Source organism: Symphalangus syndactylus, chromosome 4 (assembly GCF_028878055.3).
Source record: "Symphalangus syndactylus isolate Jambi chromosome 4, NHGRI_mSymSyn1-v2.1_pri, whole genome shotgun sequence".
Classification (NCBI taxonomy): domain Eukaryota; kingdom Metazoa; phylum Chordata; class Mammalia; order Primates; family Hylobatidae; genus Symphalangus; species Symphalangus syndactylus.
Genome location: NC_072426.2, coordinates 32,588,221 through 32,612,182, shown reverse-complemented (window position 1 = coordinate 32,612,182; position 23,962 = coordinate 32,588,221). Strand labels below are relative to the sequence as shown.

Below are 23,962 nucleotides of genomic sequence, written 5' to 3'. Positions count from 1 at the left end.
GTTTATCCATTCATTCATTGATGGACTTTGGGTTGTTTCTACTTCTGGGCTACTAATAACCGTTATGAACATTTGTATACAACTTTCTGTGTAGGTATATGTTTTATTTCTCTCAGGTAGATTCCTAAGTGTGAAATTGGTAGGTCCTAAGGTTAAGTTTATATTTAACTTTTTGAGAAACTGCCAAAGTGTTTTTCCACAGTGGCTTCACCATTTTATTTAGTTATTTAATTTTTTAAAAAATTATATAAGTAGCTTTTGGGGTACAGTTTTTTGTTGTTGTTGTTACATGGATGAATTATATAGTGGTAAATTCTGAGATTTTAGCATACTCATCACCTGAGTAGCGTACATTATACCTAATATGTAGTTTTTTTAATCCCTAGCCACCCTTCCCACTCTTCTCCTTCCGAGTGTCTAAAGTCCATTGTATTACTCTGTATGCCTTTGTTTACTCATAGCTTAGTTCCCACTTGTAAGTGAGAACATATGGTGGCTTCACCATTCATTTTACATTCCCACCAGCAATTCATGATGGTTCCATTTTCTCCACATTCTTGAAACCTTTGTTCCTTTTTGTTTTTCTGCTATAAGCCATCCTAGTAGGTGTCGAGTAGCATCTCCTTGTGGTTTTGATTTGCCTTTCTCTAATGATTAATGATGTTGAGCATCTTTTCATGTGCAATATTATTGACTACATATGTCTTCTTTGGAAAAATGTCTATTCAGACATTTTGTTTTTAATTATTGAGTTGTATGTAAATCCATCAAACTTTTGATTTGCAAATATTTTTTCTAATCTGATTTTCTTTACTTGATAGTATTTGTCGAAGATTCCAAATTTTTAAATTTTTAAATTGGAAGTCCAATTTACTTTTTTTTGTTACCTAGGCTTTTGGCATAAAATCTAAGAAACCATTGCCTAACCCAAACTCATCAAGATTTACTCCTATTTTTCTTGTAAGGATGTTATAATTTTATCTCTTGTATTGAGACTTATGATACATTTTAAGTTAATTTTTTGTATGCTTTAAGGAAGGGGTCAAACTTCATTCTTTTGCATATGGATATGCAGTTGTCCCAGCACCATTTGTTGATAGGACTGTTATTCCCCCAGTTAATATTCTTGATACCCTTGTTGAAAATAAATTGACCATAAATGTTTTCCATTTTCATATTGTCTATCCTTATGCCAAGTACTACACTGTTTTGATTAATGTTGCTTTGAAGTAAGTTTTGAATTATGAGTCCTCCCATTTTGTTCTTTTTTAAATTTTATTTTATTTTATTTTGAGACTGGGTCTTTGCTCTGTCATCCAGGCTAGAGTGCAATAGTGTGATCGTGTCTTACTGCAGCCTTGAACTGCTGGGCTCAAGCAATCCTCCTACTTAAGCCTCCCAAGTAATTGACACTACAAGTGTACACCATCACACCCAACTAATTTTTAAATTATTTTGTGGAGACTGTGTCTCACTTTGTTTCCCAGGCTAGTCTTGAACTCATGGGCTCAAGTGATCCTCCTGCCTTGGCCTCCCAAAGTGCTGGGATTGCAGGTGTGAGCCACTGCACCTGGCCTCAACTTTGTTCTTCTTTTTCAAATTTGTTTTGGCTATTCTGGATCCCTTTAGTTTCCACATGAATTTTAGGATTAGCTTGTCAGTTTCTGCAAAGAAGTCACAAAATGAGCAACTAATATGGTGACGTACCAGGAAAAGCTAGAGCTTGCTTTTGCTTATCATTTTGTCCTCCTACACCTGTTTCTCAGTTTTCTTTCCATTAAAAAAAAATTTGGATACTTTTTTGCTACATATTTATATGTTTTTAGGTTGAGAATGTTAACTTTTTATTACAAATATCTTTGCTACCACACCTGGCTTATTTTTTATTTTTTATAGAGATAGGGTCTTGCCATGTTGCCCAGGCTCATCTTAAACTCCTACGCTCAAGCAGTCTTCCTGCCTCAGCCTCCCAAAGCACTGTTATTAAAGGCATGAGGCACTGTGCCCAGTTGCATTATGTTTTTTAAAAAACAGTGTGTATACTTTAATTAAAAAATACTTATTGCTAAAGAATACTAATGATCATCTGAGCGTTCAGTGAGTTGTTTCTTTTTGCTAGTAGAGGCTCTTGCCTATGGCTGCTGATTGATCAGGGTGGTGGCTGCTGAAGGTTGGAGTGCCTGCAGCAATTTCTTAAAATAAGACAGCAATGAAGTTTGCCACATAAATTTACTCTTTTTTAAATGAAAGGTTTCTCTGGAGCATGGGATACTCTTTGATAGAATTTTACCCACAGTAGAACTTTGAAAATTGGAGTCAGTCCTCTGAGATCCTGCCACTGCTTTATCAAGTAAGTTTATGTAATATTCTAAATCGTTCATTGTCATTTCAACAATGTTTACAGCATCTTTACTAGGAGTAGATTCCATCTCAAGAAACCACTTTCTTTGTCATCCATAAGAAGCCACTCTGAGGCCAGGGGCAGTGGCTTATGCCAGTAATCCCAACACTTTGGGAGGCTGAGGCAGGTGGATCACTTGAGCTCAGGAGTTTGAGACCAACCTGGGCAACATGGTGAAACCCCCTCTACAAAAGAATACAAAAATTAGCCAGACATGGTAGCATGCACCTGTAGTCCCAGATACTCAGGAGGCTGAGGTGGGAGGATTACTTGAGTACAAAAGGTTGAGGCTGCAGTGAGCCATGATCGTGCCACTGCACTCCAGCCTGGGCAACAGAGCGAGACCCTATCTCAGTCAGCCAATCAATAAAGCAAGCAAGCAAGTCACTGTTCATCCATTCAAGGTTTATCATGAGATTGCAGCAATTCAGTCATATCTTCAGCCTTCAGTCTTAATTCTAGTTCACTTGCTCTTTCTACCACATCTGCAGTTACCTCCTCCACTGAAGTCTTGAATTGAACTCCTCAAAGTCATCCATGAGGGCTGGAATTAACTTCTTCCAAACTCCTGTTAATGTTGATATTTTGACCTCCTCTCATGAATCTCACATCTTCTTTATGCCATCTAGAATGATGAATTCTTTCCAAAAGGTTTTCAATTTACATTGCCCCAATCCATCAGAGGAATTACTATCAATGGCAGCTGTATGTAGCCTTGCAAAATATATTTCTTAAATAATAGAACTTAAAAGTTGAAGTTACTCCTTGATCCATAGAACTGCAAAAGGAATGTTATTAGCAGACATGAAAACAACATTAATCTCCTTGTACATCATCAGTAATCTTGTTAGGTGACCAGGTGCACTGTCAATGAGCAGTAATATTTTGGAAGGAATCTTTTTTTCTGAGTAGTAGTTCTCAATGGTGGGCTGAAAATATTCAGTAAACCATGCTATAAACAGATGTGCTGTCATCCAGGCTTTGAGCCCAGGCAGAGTAGATTCAGCACGTTTTTTTGTTTGTTTGTTTTGAGACAGGGTCTTGGCCCAGGCTGGAGTCCAGTGGCATAATCATAGCTCACTGTAGCCCCCAACTCCTGGGCTCAAGCAATCCTCCCACCTCAGCCTCTCGAGTAGCTGGGACTACAGGCATGTGCCACCACACCCAACTAATTTTTAAATTTTTTGTAGAGACGGGGTCTCACTATGATGCTCAGGCTGTTCTTGAGCTTCTTGCCTCAAGTTGTCCTCTGGCCTCAAGCAATCCTCCTGCCTCAGCCTCCCAAAGGGCTGGGAGATTCAGCATAATTCTTAAGGGCTCTAGGACAAATGAGTGAGTATTGGCTTCAACTTAAAGTCACCAGCTGCATTTGCCCCAATAAGAGAGTTAGTCTGTCCTTTGAAGCTTTGAAGCCAGATATTGACTTCTTATCTCTAGCTGTGAAAACCCTAGGTGGCATTTTTTTCAATAGAAGTCCGTTTTATCTACATTGAGAATCTGTGGTTTGGAGTAGATACCTTCATCAGTTATCTTCTGGATAAGTTGCTGTAGCTTCTACAATAGCACTTTCTGCTTTACCTTGCATTTTAGGTTAAAAACAACGTCTTTCCATAAACTTCTGCTAGGGTCTATGAACCAGCCTTTGCTAGTTTGCACTTTTCTTCTGCAGCTTTCTCATGGTGACTCTCAGCCTTAATAGAATTGAAAAGAATCTTACCCTGGATTAGGCTTTGACTTGAGGTAATGTTGTGGCTCGTTTGGTCTTCTATCCAGACCACTAAAACTTTCTTCATATTAGCAGTAAGGCTGTTTCACTTTCTTATCAGTTGTGTGTTTACTGTAGTTAGCACTCTGAATTTCCTTCAAGAGCTTTTTCTTTGCATTCACAGTTTGGCACAAGAGGCCTAGTTTTAGACCTGTCTTTGCTTTCAAGATGCCTTCCTTACTAAGTTAATCACTTTTTAGCTTTGGATTTAAAGTGAGAGATGTGACATTTCCTTTCATTGAACACTTAGAGGCCATTGGAGGGTTATTAATTAATTGGAGGGTTATTAATTATTAATTGGCCTAATTTCAGTATTGTGTCTCAGGGGATAGGGAAGCCTGAGGAGAGGAAGAGAGATGGGGGAACAGCTGGTCAGTGGAACAGTCAGAACACACATATTTATCCAATTTGCCATCTTATGTGGGCGTGGTTCGTGACATCCCAAAGTAATCACAGGAGTGACATCAAAGATCACTAATCACAGATCACCATAACAGATATAAGTTTGAGAATTTTCTTTTTTTTCTTTATTTTATTTTATTATTATTATACTTTAAGTTTTAGAGTACGTGTGCACAATGTGCAGGTTTGTTACATATGTATACATGTGCCATGTTGGTGTGCTGCACCCATTAACTCGTCATTTAGCATTAGGTATATCTCCTAATGCTATCCCTCCCTCCTCCCCCCATCCCACAACAGTCCCTAGAGTGTGATGTTCCCTTTCCTGTGTCCATGTGTTCTCATTGTTCAATTCCCACCTATGAGTGAGAACATGTGGTGTTTGGTTTTTTGTCCTTGTGATAGTTTGCTGAGAATGATGGTTTCCAGCTTCATCCATGTCCCTACAAAGGACATGAACTCATCATTTTTTATGGCTACATAGTATTCCATGGTGTATATGTGCCACATTTTCTTAATCCAGTCTATTGTTGTTGGACATTTGGGTTGGTTCCAAGTCTTTGCTATTGAGAATTTTCAATAGTCTGCCTCCATACAAGATATCATATTATAGTTATTTTTTCTCTATATATCCTTCCAGAGATATTTTAAACATGCAAATACTGCATATATGTTTATTACAAAACCTACCTTAAACACTTTTCTGTTTCTTGTTTTTTCCCCCATAAGTGTGAACATGTCCTTTGTTCATCAAATAAATTTCAAACAGTTTTTTTTCTCTATTTTTCTTTTGATTTATGCATGGGAAGAACACTGTGAAAACATAGAAATGATAAATATCTGTAGTGGTGAATACCCTAAATACCCTCACTTTATCATTACACGTTCTATGCCTGTAAGAAAATATCACATGTACCCCATAAATATATACAAATATTATCTACCAAAAAAAACCAACTGACATTTCTGAGTTTTAGTTGGAAATGCTGTACCTAGTTATTATCAGTTACTCAAGGATTCCTATATGTTTTCGGGGACCATTTTATCATTTCAATCTTTGATACATTTGGAATTTATCCTGACATAAGGTATCAGGTATGAATACAACTTACTTTTTTCCTGATCATTGTTTAATCAGACTAACACCATTTAATAAATAATCTTTTCCCATTGATTTGAAATCCCATTATCATATACTAAATTCTCACATATGTTTGATTGTAAAATGTGTTTTAGTATCTGGTAGGGTGGCAAGGTTAATTCTACCTTATTAATCTTATTTTAACTTTTCTTGTCTGTTATTTTTTTTTTTAAATATGTGAACTTCAGAGTTGGCTTATGGTTAAAAAAAATTGTTGAGGCCGGGCATGGTGGCTTACACCTGTAATCCCAGCACTTTGGGAGGTGGAGGCAGGTGGATCGTTTGAGGCCAGGAGTTTGAGACCAGCCTGGCCAACATGGTGAAACCTCACCTCTACTAAAAATACAAAAATTACCTGGCCGTATTGTCATGCACCTGTAATACCAGTACTCGGGAGGCTGAGGCTCAAGAATCACTTGAATCCCGGAGGCAGGGGTTGCAGTGAGCCGAGATCACACTACTGCACTCCAGCCTGGGCAACAGAGAGAGACTCCGTCCCTCCCCCAAACAAAAAAAAGTTGATATTTTTATTATAATCTCACTTTAGTTGTAGATTAATTTAAGTAAAATTGATATAGTTTATTATGTTGAATCTTTTTTGAGAACATAGGTGTGTGTCTTAGGAATGTTTTAAAGATATTTTCTTATACATCTTTTACTTATCTAGCTTATTTTCATGTTCTTTGGGGGTTACATTTTATAAATGGCGTCTTTCATTACATTTTCTAACGAGTTATTTGTGTTTAGAAAGCTTATTTTCTGTTTACTAATTTGTATTCAAATGCCATGTCATATATTTTATTATTTGTATTTGTCTTTAATTTTATTTTCCAGTGTACAACTATTATCTTCAGAGTATTAACTTTATCTCCACCTTTCCAAATTATTATACCTCTAATTTCTTTCTCTCTAATTGCATTTGCTAGGAACTCCAGAATATTAGATGATAATAATATAAAAGACATCATGATAAAATATTTTTGTGAAGGCTTCTTGTATTTTAAAAGAAGTGCTTTTTCAGTTCTCTCCTTTAAACTTGAGACTAACTCCTGGTAGGTTGAGGTAGATAGTTTTATCATATTGGAAATATCTATCCTTATATTACAAAGATTTTTCATCAGTAGTGGATGTTAAATTTGTAAAGTGCCTTTTCAGCATCCATTGATATAACTGCGATTTTTTTCTTCTTCTCAAATCTATTAGAATGAATTACCTGAGTAGATTTCATCTTTAGCCACCCTTGTGGCTGGGATAAACCCCACATGGTCAAGAAGTATTAGCTTTTTAATATTCACTGCTTTTTTTGACAGGTTTATCATGTTCATTCCGATAGCTATGAGACACAAAACCAGCATTACGGAAGAAGCTTAACAAAAGAAACTATAAAGGATGGTAAGGACTAAAAAACTAATGCTTTTATGATTGAACAGTTAAAATACTTCTAAAGTTATTTCAGTTTTAGTTGTCATTTGGAAAAGTGATTTGATTCATAATAAACTATTTTTAAAAATAATGAAACTTAGATTTACAGAATTGGATTAACCATAAGCCCTGGTTCATAATACATCAAGACCATGGGACTATGAATGACCCTCTGTTACATTTTCATTTATTTCTTATTAATATACTTTAAAAAAAAATGAACAGCTGTGTACCAGCCATCTAGCTCAATACTGGAACATTACTACAATGTTTTGTAAGTAAACATTATAGATCATAGTATATTAAAACTGCTTGTTACATAAGAGACTTTAAAATACGTGTTGTAGCATGTAATGTATTTTTATTGAATATTCCCACGTGTAGTTGAGCTATGTAAGTTTCTAGAGCTACGTAATGAATAATTAACTGGCATTAAACTGATTTAAATAAAATCTGTTAACATATATATATGCTTCTAAAATATTTATGGCCAAGATACTACAAAAGCAACAATATCCTAGATTCCTGGAAATAACATTATATTACAAGTTTATTCTTAGCTCCACTAAGATATTTAGAGAATAAATTATGCATAGTGTAAAAAGTTTGTAGAAGAATTCTTATTTTATGTATAGAAAGCAAACATCCATAGCATGAGCTTAACAATTAGTGTTTGCCTTGGAGTACTTAATCAACAGCAAAATAACATTCAGATGGGCTATTTAAAAAAATATTTTCCCAGGCTAATAATTTAGTTATATCTGAATATATCTTTTAATAGTTTCTGTCCCACATTGGGGAACAAGTTATTTAAAAGCAGAAATCAAATTATATATACCTATAAATTCCCACGTATGATAAAATAGGCATAGTTATTTTTTATTTGTTTTTTTTTTTTTTTAAAGGCCTAATAATCTGATAGGTTAAAACACTTAAAGGTCTCAATTTTCAATAATATACCTAACGTGGGAAAGTGCTATTCCCAAAAGTGAGCTTAACTTTTTGGAAAAATTGACTTAATCAATATTATTGAGAGCAAATGAAAATTAGTAGAGGTATGGTTTGGTATTTGGTAATGGTACCATTAAAAAATAATTAAATTTGACTCTAGGTTTTAGTTAGCTCTAAATGAGATTCAAACAAGCAAGTTTTTGTTTTTTGTTTTGTTTTGTTTTTTGTTTTTTGTTTTCAAGACAGTCTTGCTGTATCGCCCAGGCTGGAGTGCAGTGGCATGATCTCGGCTCACTGCAACCTCTGCCTCCCAGGTTCAGGTGATTCTTGTGCCTCAGCCTCCCAAGTAGCTGGGACTACAGGCATGCGTCACCATGCCTAATTTTTGTATTTTTAGTAGAGACGAGGTTTTACCGTGTTGGCCAGGCTGTTCTTGAACTCCTGACCTCAGGTGATCCACCCGCCACTGCCTCCGAAAGTGCTGGGATTACAGGCGTGAGCCACTGCGCCCAGCCCGAACAAGTAATTTTACTGTAAAATTTCTCACAATAGCAAATAGAGCAAGTCTTGGATCCTCTTTCCTTCTTTCTTTCTTTCTTTTCTTTTCTTTTCTTTTCTCTCTTTCTTTCTTTCTTTCTTTCTTTCTTTCTTTCTTTCTTTCTTTCTTTTTCTTTCCTTTCTTTCTTTCTTTCTTTCTTTTTTTTTTGAGCTGGAGTCTTGCTCTGTTGCGCAGGCTGGAGTGCAGTGGGGCGATCTCGGCTCGTTGCAAGCTCCGCCTTCTGGGTTCACGCCGTTCTCCTGCCTCAGCCTCCTGAGTATCTGAGACTACAGGCGTCCCCCACCACAGCCAGCTAATTTTTTGTGTTTTTAGTAGAGACGAGGTTTCACCGTGTTAGCCAAGATGGTCTCGATCTCCTGACCTCGTGATCTGCCTGCCTTGGCCTCCCAAAGTGCTGGGATTACAGGCGTGAGCCACCGTGCCCGGCCTGGAATCCTATTTGGTTTTTGTTTGTTTGTTTGTTTGTTTGTTTGTTTGTTTGTTTTGACACAGAGTCTCACTCTGTCGCCCAGGCTGGCGTGCAGTGGTGCAATCTCGGCTCACTGCAAGCTCCACCTCCCGGGTTCACACCATTCTCCTGCCTCAGCGTCCGGAGTAGCTGGGACTACAGGTGCCCGCCACCACGCCCGGCTAATTTTTTGTATTTTTAGTAGAGACGGGGTTTCACCATGTTAGCCAGGATGGTCTCGATCTCCTGACCTCGTGATCTGCCCGCCTTGGCCTCCCAAAGTGCTGGGATTACAGGCGTGAGCCACCGTGCCCAGCCTGGAATCCTATTTCTTAAGAGAATATAGTGAGAGAAGTAAACTACCAGTCTACCTGTAATAAATTTCCTTTTGTCTAAATAGGATATTTCATATTATATTAGTGTCATTTAAATGTTTTCTAAAAAAGCATCTTCACCAAAAATCAAGCTGAGGTCAGACTTCTATATCTGACTAGAATTCTTAGAATGCTAGGATTAACTGTTCACTTAATTCTAAGGGATGATGGGGAAAATATTGGAGAATTCTGTGATGAGTTTACTTCCCAAATAATAGTTATTTCATTATTTGATTATAATGCTCATATTTTTCTTTTTATAGGAGTCTCCAGATTTTTTCATAATGGGTACTGCTTAAGAAAAGATGCTGTTGCTGCCAGTATTCAGAAGATTGAGAAAATTCTGCAGTGGTTTGAAAACCAGAAGCAGCTTAATTTTTACGCAAGTTCATTACTCTTTGTTTATGAAGGTTCATCTCAGCCAACCACTACAAAATTGAATGACAGAATTTTGGCAGAAAAGTTTTTGTCCAAAGGACAACTGTCAGACACAGAAGTACTAGAGTACAATAATAACTTTCATGTGTTAAGTTCCACAGCTAATGGAAAAATAGAAGCTTCAGTGGGCAAAAGCTTGTCCAAGATGTATGCTCGTCACAGGAAAATGTATACAAAAAAGCATCACAGTCAGACTTCATTGAAAGTTGAAAATCTGGAGCAAGGCAATGGGTGGAAAAGCATGTCACAGGAACATTTAAATGGAAATGTACTTTCCCAACTGGAAAAAGTTTTCTACCATCTTCCCACTGGTTGCCAAGAGATTGCTGAAGTAGAAGTGCGAATGATAGATTTTGCTCATGTGTTCCCTAGCAACACAATAGATGAGGGATATGTTTATGGGCTAAAGCATTTAATTTCTGTACTTCGAAGTATTTTAGACAATTGAATCCTCTGTTGCAGTCTTTTAGGGGTGGGCCAATCATAATGAAGAGGAGCAGTCAATATCTGCACCTTTAATGCTATGTAAAAAATTTGTATTGTGAGTCGACATTTTATTTGCCTTTATACTTTTGGAAGAAAGGTTAACTTTTTTATAATCTTACTCAGGAAAACTAATTATTTGTTCATTAGAAAACTATGAAGAATAAAGAAACTTAGGAATGTTAAGCAGGGAAAGTGGTGGTACATGGCTTAAACATCTTTTTTGGCTCAAGCAAAATGAAAACCATTATTCAGTCATTAAGAGTTTAGTTAGCTTTCTGTAGCCAATTCATGAAATCTCTGTCCACCCAGCCTTGACAATGAGCCATATCTAAAATATTACATTATTAGAACACCTACCAAAATCTCAAAAGCACAGGTTGATGTCCTTAGTATTGCTATGTATGAAGTTACTAAAACTGGAGAAAATTCTACTTCAGAAATAAGTACTGTTTAGGTTTTATATTAAAAGTTCAGACCAGCATATCAAAGGGTGCTTCTTAGTGAAATGATTTAGAATTGTTGCATTCCAAAAGCAGATTTTCTCTTTAATTTTTACATCTCTCTCTCAAAATATTATACTTCATGAAAAAGACAATTGACGTGGATGACAACAACAAAGTCTTGAAATTAAGGGCACACTAATTGTTCTTACTGGGGTTAGGGGAAAAGAGATGTTATTTTCAAGGAACAAAATATTTTCCTTTACAATCTTTCATTCATGAGAAAATTGGAATATAAATTTATTACATTGTGAAAGTATCATAAACAATATACCTTTGTATCTCTAAATGCAGCTTCAAAAAAGTAAAGAATTGAAGTTTTATTTCTCCTCTAAATAACTTGATTTTTTTTCTTTAAAAATTTATGTATTTATATGTCCCCATTTAGTTAAGTGGTAGTGTAAATGTATGTTGTTAAAAACAGTTTCTCAGAATTATAGTAAGCAATGAAAGACAATATCTAATTAGGTTGTTGTCAAAAATACTGTGTGTAAATTAGTCCATAATATAGGGTTTGGTGCATATCTATATTCATGCTTCTATTTCACTCTTACTCAAAACAGTTTTATATTATGTTGACCAGTGAAATTGTAACTTAATTTCATGGGGACAGGGGCAGTGCTACAGTTCCTGGAAAAATTAGATTTGTATTATCTTTGTTTCACACCCACCTCCTTAAAAAAAATCAACTAGTTATTTGTCATTTAAAACATTTAAAACTTTGAGTCTTCAAATACATTTGATGTTAATGCTGTCATTACTTGCACTTCCATTCACTAGTAACATTTCTAGGTAGTTATCAGTTTTGTCATATTCCTGGAAGATATTTTGGGGTTGTAAATTCTTTCTCCTCGTTTTCTTCTGGAGTTACAAATTGCATTTTTAAATCCGAGCACCTTTATTGTGGTGTGGAGAAAATTACCACAATTTTATGTTTATTTTACCTTCTCAGCCTTCTCTGAGGGCACTTTGCAAATACCTGAGTCCAAACAGAAGTACCAACTAAATGCTCTATGAACTCTATCCTTAGTAAATCTGTTAAACCTGAATAGCTTAAAAGATCATGTGCATTTTGTAATAGCAAAATTTGATTTTAATTTTTTATTTAGAATTGGTGTATTTATCATAGGGACTTCAATTTTTCTTCACTTTTCGAATGGATATTGGCTATAGTTTTATGTTTTAATGGGAATGAATTTCAAGTCATAATAATCAAAATTTTTAGTTTTACTTTTTTCTTTTACAATATGGGTTTTGTTGTTATTTGGATAGTGGTTCAATAAATCTTAAGCTCAGACAATTAAACACTATTTTGAACCTTAACAAGATACTGAGGCTTTTTTTGTATGGGATGATATCAACCTATGTACAATGAATTTAATAAACTTAAGTATTATCAGATTTTTTGCACATTTTAGCTGAATAAAATCTGAATTAACTGTTCAAGATTTTTTTATCTGTATTTGGAAATATAATTTTGTAAAATCAATGTCTTAACTTTTTGATACAATAGATCATGTTTTGTTTTTAATAAAGCAAGAAGCCCATAATTTTATCTGTTGTTTTTCAGAGAAGGGATTAACATTTAATTCTGTTTGTTTACATTTGTTACCATTGTTATCCAATGCTCATTTTATGTTGCTTTATAAGTAGGCTTAGGTATAACAGAATAAGTATCTGTTTATCTAATTTACATGTGACTATCTTAGTCTCTCTCGGTCACTTAATATTATGCTGAAATTTACCACTGTGGGGATGAATGATCACTATTCACCAAGTATATTTGAACATGTAAATGCTTAAGAAATAAGCATAATATGGATATAGTTTGGGTTAATAGGATTCTCATAGTTTTTTTTTCCCCTATGAAACATAAGTAATGATTTTAGTGTATTTCTTATGGAATACACTCATTTAAAAAGGACTTTAAGAAATTGTGGATGTGAATAATACCTTTCTCTAATAAAAATTTAAATTGTATAATAGTTTTATAATAAAGTATTTACATTAATTGATATTTTAATATGGATGGACATTGCATAGATTCAAATAAATTAAAATCAATGATAAATGCTAAATATTTTATCTAAATAGTTTTTCAAGAAACAGTTATGAAAATGTGTATATTAAATGGCTCTAATGTGGAGCTTGTTGTATTTCAACTCAGTATTCATTATTATTTGTGTGTCTGGAAAGATTGTACTTACTTTACACTACAATTTGCTCTTATGGGGCTCTAAACTGTTGAACTGAAGAACTTTTGTCTGTATTTTGATTGAGCATAATTTAGTATTTTATGATTTCCAAGATGATGTTCTTATGTCTATCAAGTCTATGTATCAAATTTATAACATCGTTTAAGAAAAAGGAATTTCCACAGATACTTCAGTTGCAATTTTTTGTTTCACGCAGCTGAAAATACATTTGTTTCTAGGGGCTGGAATATTGTAGAAGATGTAGGATGAAAGAAAACGATAGAACAACGAACGAATTCTGTTTGTGAAATTACAGGAATTGTGTCCACTATGGTAAAGCATTGTCATCACTTTAGTACATTTTTTCTTAGTAGTTTGGCATTTTATACTTTAAAACTTGTTTTGCTTTAAAAATTGTTTACAATGCTTACCTTCTTTCTCCAGTGCCTTTAGTCTTGATTTGATATGTTTGTGCCCTCAGTTACCCTTTCTATTACATGTTTTTGATGTTTTCATAGCCTAGGAAACATCGATTCCTTTTTAATAATTGTCAGTCTGATTATCTAAAGAGGTAACAATTATCTGCTAATGCTTTGGAAAAACAAGTGGGGTTGCCTTTGGAGGCCAGGCTTCTTAGTTCATTCAAAAATATTCCTTGGATTTATGCCATGTGTTAAGAATTTTTAGCCCCCAGTATTACAACTGTGAACCAAACAGATAAGGCCCTAACCATTTTCAGCATTCTCTTTGGATGGGGTGGGATTGGGGACTTAATTAAAATAGAGATATAGGAAAATAGGCATCTAAATAAGATAATAAGTATGGGGTTGAAATGAAGCATCTAACAATAGTTGAAGTTAGAAGTAATATTTTACAGTATTGTAACCTCTATTTAAGTTTGGGTATTAGTTACAGATAGCATAAAAAAGCCTTAATTTTTCACTTTCCTTGCTGGCAAAGGTACATTTATTTAGACTGTCCATTTAAAATAATGTTTAACATAAACATTACTGTGAAAAACACTCCATTACATATTCCCAAGGAAATGAGCTGCATCTTCTTTACTGTATTTTACAATTTAGTACAACAGTTTTAGGCCTCAATCAACATCACTGGTATTTTAAATTTGGCAATGAATATGAAATTACTTTTGACTTACAGATTGATTATATTATTACTTTGAAAATGGATTAATTTCTTAGAAAAGTTTGGAGCCTCTATCTTTTTGAGTTAATATTTAAATTCTCATTACTTATATTAATAGCCTGTTCTAAGTGAAAATATTATTTATTCAAGTAAACAAGTCACTATAGGCTTTCAAGACTTTAATTTTAGATTTTGTCATCGAAGTTTAAATTTTTTACCTACTGTCCACTTAAATATATATTAACAGTTTGTAAAGTGAAATAGTTTTAAGTATGATGTATGATGCACCTGCATATAAATGAAAATGGCGTGCACAAAGACACTTTACTATGGGAACTGTACTGGAAGATTTATGAAAGCATGTGAAATTGCACCTAAAATTGTGTTATTAGTGACTATAAGCAGCAGTGCTAAATTTATTGTACTTGATGAATGAATGTATTTAGTCACAGTTACTTTGGTTTAAATGTATAAATGTCTTTAGGGTTTTTTTTTTAATGTGTTTGTAATTTGTACTATTGTGGGGGTATACTTGGACTGCAGGGGTTATTGTCAATGTGTGATTGTGTTTTTATTTTATAGAATCATCTAATGTGATATACCAATTTTTATAAGTGATATTTACATAATTCTAATAACTGTATATTTGACAACCTATTAAAATGTTTTTCATTGGAACTTTTTTCATTAATTGTAACATGCTAACAAACATGGTGGTTTAAAAATAACATTCATTCAACAGATATTTGAATGTTAGGTATCAGAAACTGTAGGAATCATTGGGGAATCAAAGATGACAAAGTGCGTCAGTAGAAAGATCCATACTTTCAGACAAATTGGGGAAGGGATTTTTTTTTAAGTGTACAAATTGGAAATGATAAAGTATGTAAACCATTTTCCATGGATATTTATTTTTTCTGTCACATAAACTAAAATCTTTGGAATCAACCTAGAAGGAGAAGTGGGCCAGAGGAGAAACAAATTGATATGGCTATGAAAATGCAGTAACTTAAGCTTAAGAAGGTAATGTTTTCTTTTTTTTTTTGCATGTATTTGAAATTTCAGGAATTAGTGATCAAGTTATTCTTTTCGTTATTAGTTAAAAAGGATTCAGTACCTATTATCAAGATATATACTGGCTGGAAGAGAAAAAAACATGTCAATATGGGATAAAATAGTGGAATTATTATTGACTTCTCAATATCCAGCAGGGTTGTGAAGATAGAGAAGTCATTCCAATAGCATGCAAGAGGAAGAAGAGAGTGTGATTTATAACATCGTAGTGCTAAAGAAGGTTGTATTGAATTCCACCTTAATGCCTGCTTCTTTGTGAATGCTATGGGGAGGAGCAATACTATATGATGTAGTAGTTTTTCCCTCCTGATTAAGATGAGCTGCCTACCTGCTAAAAAAAAATAACATGGAACCCCACTGCCACAGTCCCCAAGTTATAGCTAAGTGTAAAGACTAAAAGCTAAAGAGAAAGAATAAAAAGTGAAAATAATTGTAAAAATCACGTGGGGATTTTGTTCAAATGCAGATTCTGATTAAGTAGACTGGACTGGACTCTGATGCTGGTCCATGGACCACACTTTTGACTAACAAGATTTGCAACAAGTTTCTTGGAGATAGGGTGTGCACTACCACTTGAACAGAGGCCCAACCAGAGCTGTTGGAAAGCCAAGAGAGAGTGCTGGCAGCAGACAAGGAAATGGGCTTAGAATGTGAAGAAAATACAGCCAGAAATGGCTTAAGATAACACTGGCCACTCTTAATTGGAAGAAAAAGTTCATTGGAAAGTTAATGTCAAGGACATTAAACCATGCCTCCTGCAACAAGTTTTGGGAGTCCTGTAATGATAGACTTGTTATTTTCTATTATTTGTGCCATTGGCCTTTTTTTATTTCTGTGTGAATAATTACTACTTTGCCAACCTAAGAAAATAATCTGCGTATGCTTGTTAATTACATTGTACTTGTCATCTGACAACATTCTAGAGGTGCTTTGGGCATAAATGACATGGCACAATTGCCTCAAATGCCAAGAAATGTTGAAAACCAAGTCTTTCTAAGAGGAGTTAGGAAGGTCTTTAAAATTATTATTTAATGAAAGTTAACATAAGTTGTTAAAGTGCCTTGGAATGGGCTCAAGGAAAATGATGAGTGTGGAAGCATTGTGTGGAGATAGTGCATGGAGGAATAACCAGTCTCACCTCATACACTTTAAAGATCATATACTTAAGGTAAACAGACCTAGTTTATAGCTTTTGAGGCTTGAATCCAGTTCAAAGAACATCCTCATTTATAAATTCGTAAAGAAACTGTAATACCATAACTTTTAATTCTTACTCGTTTTAACTCTCAGTTTCCACTCTTCATAGTGGTTGGCCCTGACCCACCCAAGTTATGTCAGAGGTGGAGGGGATAATCAATCTAAATCATGGACTAGCCTGACCACTCTGTCCGCAATTATTGCTGCATAACACCCCAAAGTGTCAGCGTAAGTCTTAACCCTTTTTATTATTTGGATGGATCTGCAAGTTGGCTGGGCAGTTCTGCTGATCTTGGCTAGACTTATGTCTCTAGAATCAGCTGGCAGGTCATCTGGGGGTGCGGGTAGGACGATGTGTCTCATATTTCAGCAGGCTAGCCCAGGCATTTCTCTTAGTTGTAGTTAGGAGTCCAGGAGAAGAAGCTGAAAACATGCAAACAGGTTTCAAGTTTCTGTTTAAGTTTGCTACTGTTGCTGAATCCAGAGTCAGAGTGGGAGGACACTGAAGGGTGTGGATACAGGGAAGCCACAGTACAATCAACCACATGCTCCAACCTCAGATTAACTCACACAGGGCACCAAGAAAGTCTGTCTTGTCGTAGTCCATGGCTTTATGGGGCAGCAATGTCAGAACAAGTTAGACAATGTGGATATTTAATTCTGTGGATCAGAACAGAGACAGCAGGACAAGCAGCATATGCAAGTTTTAAAATCCGTTTTCTTGTTGCTTTTTTTTTCCTTCATCCGTTACCTCTTCTAGGTAGAGCCCACTGGGCAGTCCTAGAGTATTGCCCTCTTCCACTTTAAATTATGATGTTATAGTTTGGAGAGTGGTTTCATATCCTAAGCAATCTTGTCTTATTCATGAGCTTCCTTGGTGATCAATGTCAACTGATATTATTTCAAGTGTAAACAAACTGTTCGCTTCTATGACAGAAATTATGCAAAAGAATGCATACCTTCTATTATGTGTTGTAAACACCATTTCACCAGTTAATGTTGAAACTCTTTTCACAGATCTAGTAGTTTTAGTTCAGCTTTTAGATAAACTTGAATATGCTGTTTCATTTCCGTTTAGCTGGATTTTCATCATCCTAAATCAGAATTTCACATTAATTCATTGTCATTTTCTCCCTGCTATTTTTTTCTTTATAATGTACCAAAGAGGGTGAAAAGTCTTAGGAGGAATACCTATTTACTTTATAATGTCCCTTTCCCATGAACTTCCCATTCATTTTTTCCCCAGAGGGGATACTTGTAAGTTCTTACCCTGCTATTATTGGTAATAATATGTACATCTGCAGATGTAATAATTGGCTTTGAATATATTTCTTGAGGATAATAAAATTAGTAAATCTTCTTTGAAAAATGGCAACATCTAGCACTCTGGCCTTATCCAAACATGTCCGTGTGTTTATCCCTAATTTCTAGTTTCTAGATCTAAGTAAATTTGCCTAATCTTAAGTAGGAGGATTAATCAGACCTGTGCTCAGTTACTACACAAATATGTGCTATGTAGCTTTTCCAGGCTAATTTTTACTTTTTCCCTATAGCTTTTGTAGAGACCTTGCTTTCACAAAAGTGCTCAAGGATCTGAGTTTTTGAAATATGCTATTATCCATTTGAGATGAAGCCATAAATAGCAGATAACATATTAGAAGCTTCCACACAACAAATCTGCAAATAACTGAAGTGTATTTCTTCAAGTATTACAGTGTTCTCAAACTGTTTATAATAATCCTTCCAAAAGATATTGCACAATTCCTTATATTTTCAGAAGGAGATATTTAAGGTAACCAGTGGCTATTTTTTCACTATATTTAAATAAGGTCAGGCCAGGAGGTGAAGTTGGAGTAGAAAATAAAATCACTGGAAGTGAGGAGGTCAGGGACTGAGAGGTCAAGCTATCGGAAAAATCACCTATGTGTACAAAAAATCATCAAGAATAACTTCAGAAACTGGAATGTGGAGTATGAATGTGAGCCAGGTACTGTGTCTGACATCATTGGAAGGGCTATGGATAGATGAATGAAATAAGGAGGGAGAGGCCGGGCGCGGTGGCTCACGCTTGTAATCCCAGCACTTTGGGAGGCCGAGGCGGGCGGATCACGAGGTCAGGAGATCGAGGCCATCCTGGCTAACACAGTGAAACCCCGTCTCTACTAAAAAATACAAAAAATTAGCCGGGCGTGGTGGCGGGCGCCTATAGTCCCAGCTACTCGGAGAGGCTGAGGCAGGAGAATGGCGTGAACCCGGGAGGCGGAGCTTGCAGTGAGCCGAGATTGCACCACTGCACTCCAGCCTGGGCGACAGAGCGAGACTCCGTCTCAAAAAAAAAAAAAAGAAAAAGAAATAAGGAGGGAGAGCAGGTACTTCAGAGGAATTTGCCTTGTTTTGTTAAAGGAAGGAACAGGAATAATGATGATTCTGAAAGTGGCTACAGAACATCTACCACCTCCTGGCAGGAAAATCGCTTGAAGCCAGGAGGCGGAGGTTGCAGCGAGCTGAGATCGCGGCACTGCACTGCAGCCTGGGTGACAGAGGGAGACTCCATCTAAAAAAAAAAAAATGAAGTAGAATTCACACTACCACTTTCCAAGATTCACTCTAAAGCTACAAAAAGCAAAGACACTGTGGTATTGAGAGATACATACATAGATAAATGGAACAGAGAAGAAAGTTCAGAAGTAGACACAAGCAAATATGATCAATTTGTTTTTTAACAGCTTTATTATATAATACACAATAAATTGCACATATATAAAATGTACAATCTGATAATTTTGATATATGCATATACCCTTGAAACCATCAGGAAAATGACAATATCGATCAATTGTAAAAATTTCCTTATGCCCATTGGTAATCCTGCTTGTAGGCCCTCCTCATCATGCCTCCTTCCTCTCTCCATTCCCAGGCAAATACTGATCTGCTTTCAAATACATACAATGATTTGAATTTTTGTTATTTCTATACTTTTTATTTATTGATTTACTTGGTAAGGCTTCTTGCTCTCAGAATAATTGTTTTAAAATTTATTCTCATAGTTTCATGTATTAATAATTCATTTCTTTTTAATTACTGAATAGTATTCATATATATATATATATATATAGAGAGAGAGAGAGAGAGAGAGCACAATTTTCTTGTCTGTTGACCTGTTGATAGAAATTTAGATTATTTCTGGTGTTTGACCATTATCATAATAAAGCTACTACAAACTTTTGTGTACAAATCTTTGTATGAACATGTGCTTTGCTTTTTCTTGGATAAACACCTAGAAGTAGACTGGCTGGGTCATTTAGTGGTTTAACGTCTTAAGAAGTTGCTGAACTATTTTCCATAGCGATTTCACTGTTTCACATTTTTACCATTCTGGTTGCTCCACATCCTCACCAACACTGGTATGGTCAGTTTTTTGTTTTTTTTTTTTCAATTTGAGGCATTCTAATAGATGTATAGTAGTATCTCATTGTGGTTTTAATGTGTATGTCGCTAATGGCTAATGATGTCATTTTATGTGTTTATTTACCATCTATACATCTTCTTTGGGGAAGTATCTGTTTAGCTTTTTAACCATCCCTTTCTTATAGGCTTTCCTGCCCATATCATTATTGCACATTGGGAGTTCATGATACATCCTGGATAGAAGTTATTTATTAGATATGATTTGCAAGTATTTTCTCCCAGTCTGTGAACTGTCTTTCATTCTCATTACAGAGAAGATATTCTTTTTGAAAACCAGAAATTTTTAAATTTGCAGAGGTTAATTCATCAATGTTTTTTCTTTTTTATGTATGGTACATTTGATATTGGCTCTAAGAAATATTTACTTAACCCAAGGTCACAAAGATTTTTACATCATGGATAAGTCATGAATTTTTATGATTTGAGATTCTTAGTACGTATGTATTGAATGAACAAATGAAATTACACTTCTTACATTTTAAAATCACATAGCTTCATCTTGCAGTGCTTTTTTGTGTGTGTGTAAAACATTTTTAGGCTACAATTTATTTTCACTACAATCCCTATTGGGTAGATGAGAGAGCTTGGGCCTCAAATGGTCTAACAGCTCTGTCTACACTATCAGGAACTTGGGTACAAACCCAAACGCACCATACCACAATTCAAAGGAGTCAAGCTCCAGCCACAAGTTAGGTGTATTTCATTATTAGGAACACAGTAAAGCATGCTAGTTATTTTTTCTGAACTAGGAGTGGGTATTAATTACATTGTGAGAAAAGTTCAAGTAGAGTTTCTGCAGTTCAGTGGCCTCTCCTCTAGTGAAAATACTTTGACCTTATGTAATAAATCATCCCATGCGTTCTCATAAAACAGTGGCATTATTTTTAAAAAGACCTTAAATAGTAAATGAACAAAAGTAGAAAATTTAGGTTGTATTTTCATATCTTTAAATGTCTTTCTTAATGAAGAAATGAGCTTCTTCTACATAAAAATTTGCAACTTGATTATTTCAGGCATTTTCAGCCTTTTCTACTCTTGATTCCTTTCCTGTCTTCATTGTGTTCATTCCATGAAAATCGGCCACAAAGGAGTGTGCCACAGAGAATATCACAAGAAACAGGGTCTTTGAAAAGAATCTTTCTGAGGGAATCAAAGTTGAGGTGAGGCCAAGAGATGTAGAAGACACTTAGAGATACACTGTGGGCTCCACAGCCTGGATCAGCTCCTTCCTGCGGGCCAGGCCTGTGAAGCAGTGATGGCGAGTGTTGCAGCAGAAGCAGGCCCTGTCTTACCCTCCAGGACACAAAATGATCCAATCAGTACATGAAGCCACTATTGTCCATTTTACAGATGAGGGAACTGAAACCCATGTCTAATATCATGCAGTTAGTTGGTGTTAAAGCTAAGATTTGGGCCCAGGACTGGTGGGCACTTGTCTTTCTCTCCTTGTACCTATCATTTCTCCACACTTTAGGTACACAATTTGTTCATTTGCATCAGTATGAAGTTAGAAAAGTCCCACCCAAAGACAGACAGACAGACAGACATACTTTTATCTAGTATCACTTGGGGAAAAGAATACAGTTGGCTTTATGTATCTGCAGGTTCCTCATTTGCAGATCCAACCAATCAGAGATGGAAAATATTCAGGGAAAAACTCCAACAAAAATAACAATACAACAATTAGAAATAATCCAAATTTTAAAATACAGTATAACAACTATTTATATAGCTTTTACATTGTATTATATTTAATACCTAATCTAGAGATGATTTAAAGCATACAGTAAGATATGGGTAGGTTGTATGCAAATGCCACACCATTTTATATCATAGACTTGAGCCTCCGCGGATTTTGGGATCTATCTGGAACCAATCCTCCACAGATACCAAAGGATGACTGAATTAGATAAAATTCAGCAAATATGTCACTAATACCACCCCCTCTTTCCCACTATACCAGGTAGGTGTCACTGTGAGGTGGAATTCCCTCGTTCTCCCCAAAAGGAGAAAAACCACTGAACTCAGTCTTCGTTTTCCCTGGCTGGACAGAGACTGGTGACTTGGAGTTAATAATCTTTAATGATAAATAGAAGAGGTGGTCTCCAGAAGAGATGAGGGGTTCTGGGAAAGCACTGGTGGCAATATTGTTTACCATGATTGTGACAGTGGTTATACAAATGTTATCTATTTGTCAAGACTTGAGAAACTTATGAACGGTTGCGTTTTGTTATATATAAATTATAATTAAATAGAGTTATGAAAATAAGCAATAGGCAATGTAGGGCCTGCACATGCTCTGCCAATTGTCTTTGTTCTAAGACATATGTTCAGTTTGTTTTCATGAAAATTAAGCAGTAAAGCACAGAGCAGAACACAATATGACTGAAAGAAAAATACATTTTCTGGTTTATAAAGGTTAAATGTCCTTCCCCCAGCAACATCTCTTAGCAGACCACTAATCATTTTAATCTCTAGCTCTTAAACTTGTATTCCAAAAGAACAAATCAGAAATCCATGCATTCAAATTTAGTTTCTTCTGAGTATTCACACACTTGAACACCCTTCATTTACTTAGATGGATGATAAGTCACCAAGTCGGAAAACATTGGGTTACTTTCTCATGAACTATCCTAATTTTTGGTATGGTTATTCCAGATATTTTACTGAAGTTAAACTGTGATCTAAAGTGTAGTAACAGTAGCTAGTATTCATTGAGTTCTTCGTCAGTCCCAGCACTGTACACATGAATTAAGCCATTAGCCATTTAGCAGCCAAAGTAATTAGAAAAAGTCACAGTGTAATTTAGCTACATGAGAGCAGTACGTATACCAAAAACTCTTAGAAAAAATAGATTCCTTTCTGGTGATCCTTAGCTCCATCTTTGGAGTCAATGCCATCTTTCCAGTTGTCTCTGCAACAAAACAAAAAACAAGAGTCATCTTTGACTTTTTCTTCCAAATCCATTCTGTTAGTAAGGTTTGTTGGTTCTACCTTCAAAAATACACCGACTGCCTCTCACCACCTCCAGTGCTAATACCCTGGTCCAAGACCCCATGATCTTTTCCCAGGGTTCCCCAGTGGCCTTCTAGATACTTGCATGCTTTCCCTTTTGTCACCCTATCTTCTTTCTCCACTAGCAGTGAGAATGAGGATGTTAAAATTCGAGTCAAATCATTTCACTCTCCCACTCAAGATCCTCCAGTAGTGTCCCATCTCACTTGAATAAAATCCAAAATACTTACGGTGATTTCCAGAGCCTTATATTCTCGAAACTGTGGCTGCCTCTCTGATCTCATTTCCTTCCATTCCTATCATATTTAGCCCTCTGGCTAAGCTGGTACTGCCCTTCGTGCAGTTCTTCCTCCTACGCCTGGAATTTACACTTGCCTTTACCTGGAACTTTCAACTCTCACATCTTCATAGACTTCTCCCCAACGCTTTCCAGTTCCCCGTGCCTGTATCCTTGCCCTAGAAGGCTTTTTGCTGAGTAAGAACAGCCAGTGTCTCATGACTCAGGCATTTTGCGCTGTCAAATGTGTCTTCATAGCACTTATTATTATCTGACATATATTATGTTTTTCTTATTTATTTATTGTCTGTCTCTCTCATCCCGTGTCCCAACCCCCGCCACCACACCATATTCTCCCCCTGTAGAAGGGAAGCTCCAGGAGAGCAAAAGCTTTGTCATTTTTGTTCCTGGTTGCTTCTGTAGCATCTAGAACACTGCTTGGGACAGAGTAGGTGCTCCTTATATGTAGAAAGAAAAAGAAAGAAAGAAGAAAAAGAAAGAAAGAAAGAAAGAAAGAAAGAAAGAAAGAAGAAAGAAAAAAGAAAGAAAGAAAGAAAGAAAGAAAGAAAGAAAGAAAGAAAGAAAGAAGAAAGAAAAAAGAAAGAAAGAAAGAAAGAAAGAAAGAAAGAAAGAAAGAAAGGAGGGAAAGAGAAAGAGAGAAGAGAAAGAGGGAAGAAAGAAAAAGAAAAAGAAAGAAAGAAAG

The 23,962-nt window shown here is 35.6% G+C and overlaps 1 protein-coding gene across 2 annotated transcripts in view; it reads left to right on the top strand.

Annotated features, from left to right (window-relative positions):
- The window catches only part of IPMK (inositol polyphosphate multikinase), a 76,089-nt gene extending 61,183 nt beyond the window's left edge, over positions 1-14,906 (top strand). For both annotated transcript variants that reach the window (XM_055274357.2, XM_055274358.2), the window contains exons 5-6: positions 7,020-7,101; positions 9,727-14,906. In XM_055274357.2, coding sequence (XP_055130332.1) covers positions 7,020-7,101; positions 9,727-10,349 — 705 coding nt within the window. In that variant the 3' untranslated portion in view covers positions 10,350-14,906. The remainder of the gene's footprint in view (positions 1-7,019; positions 7,102-9,726) is intronic.
- The last annotated feature ends 9,056 nt before the right edge of the window (positions 14,907-23,962 follow it).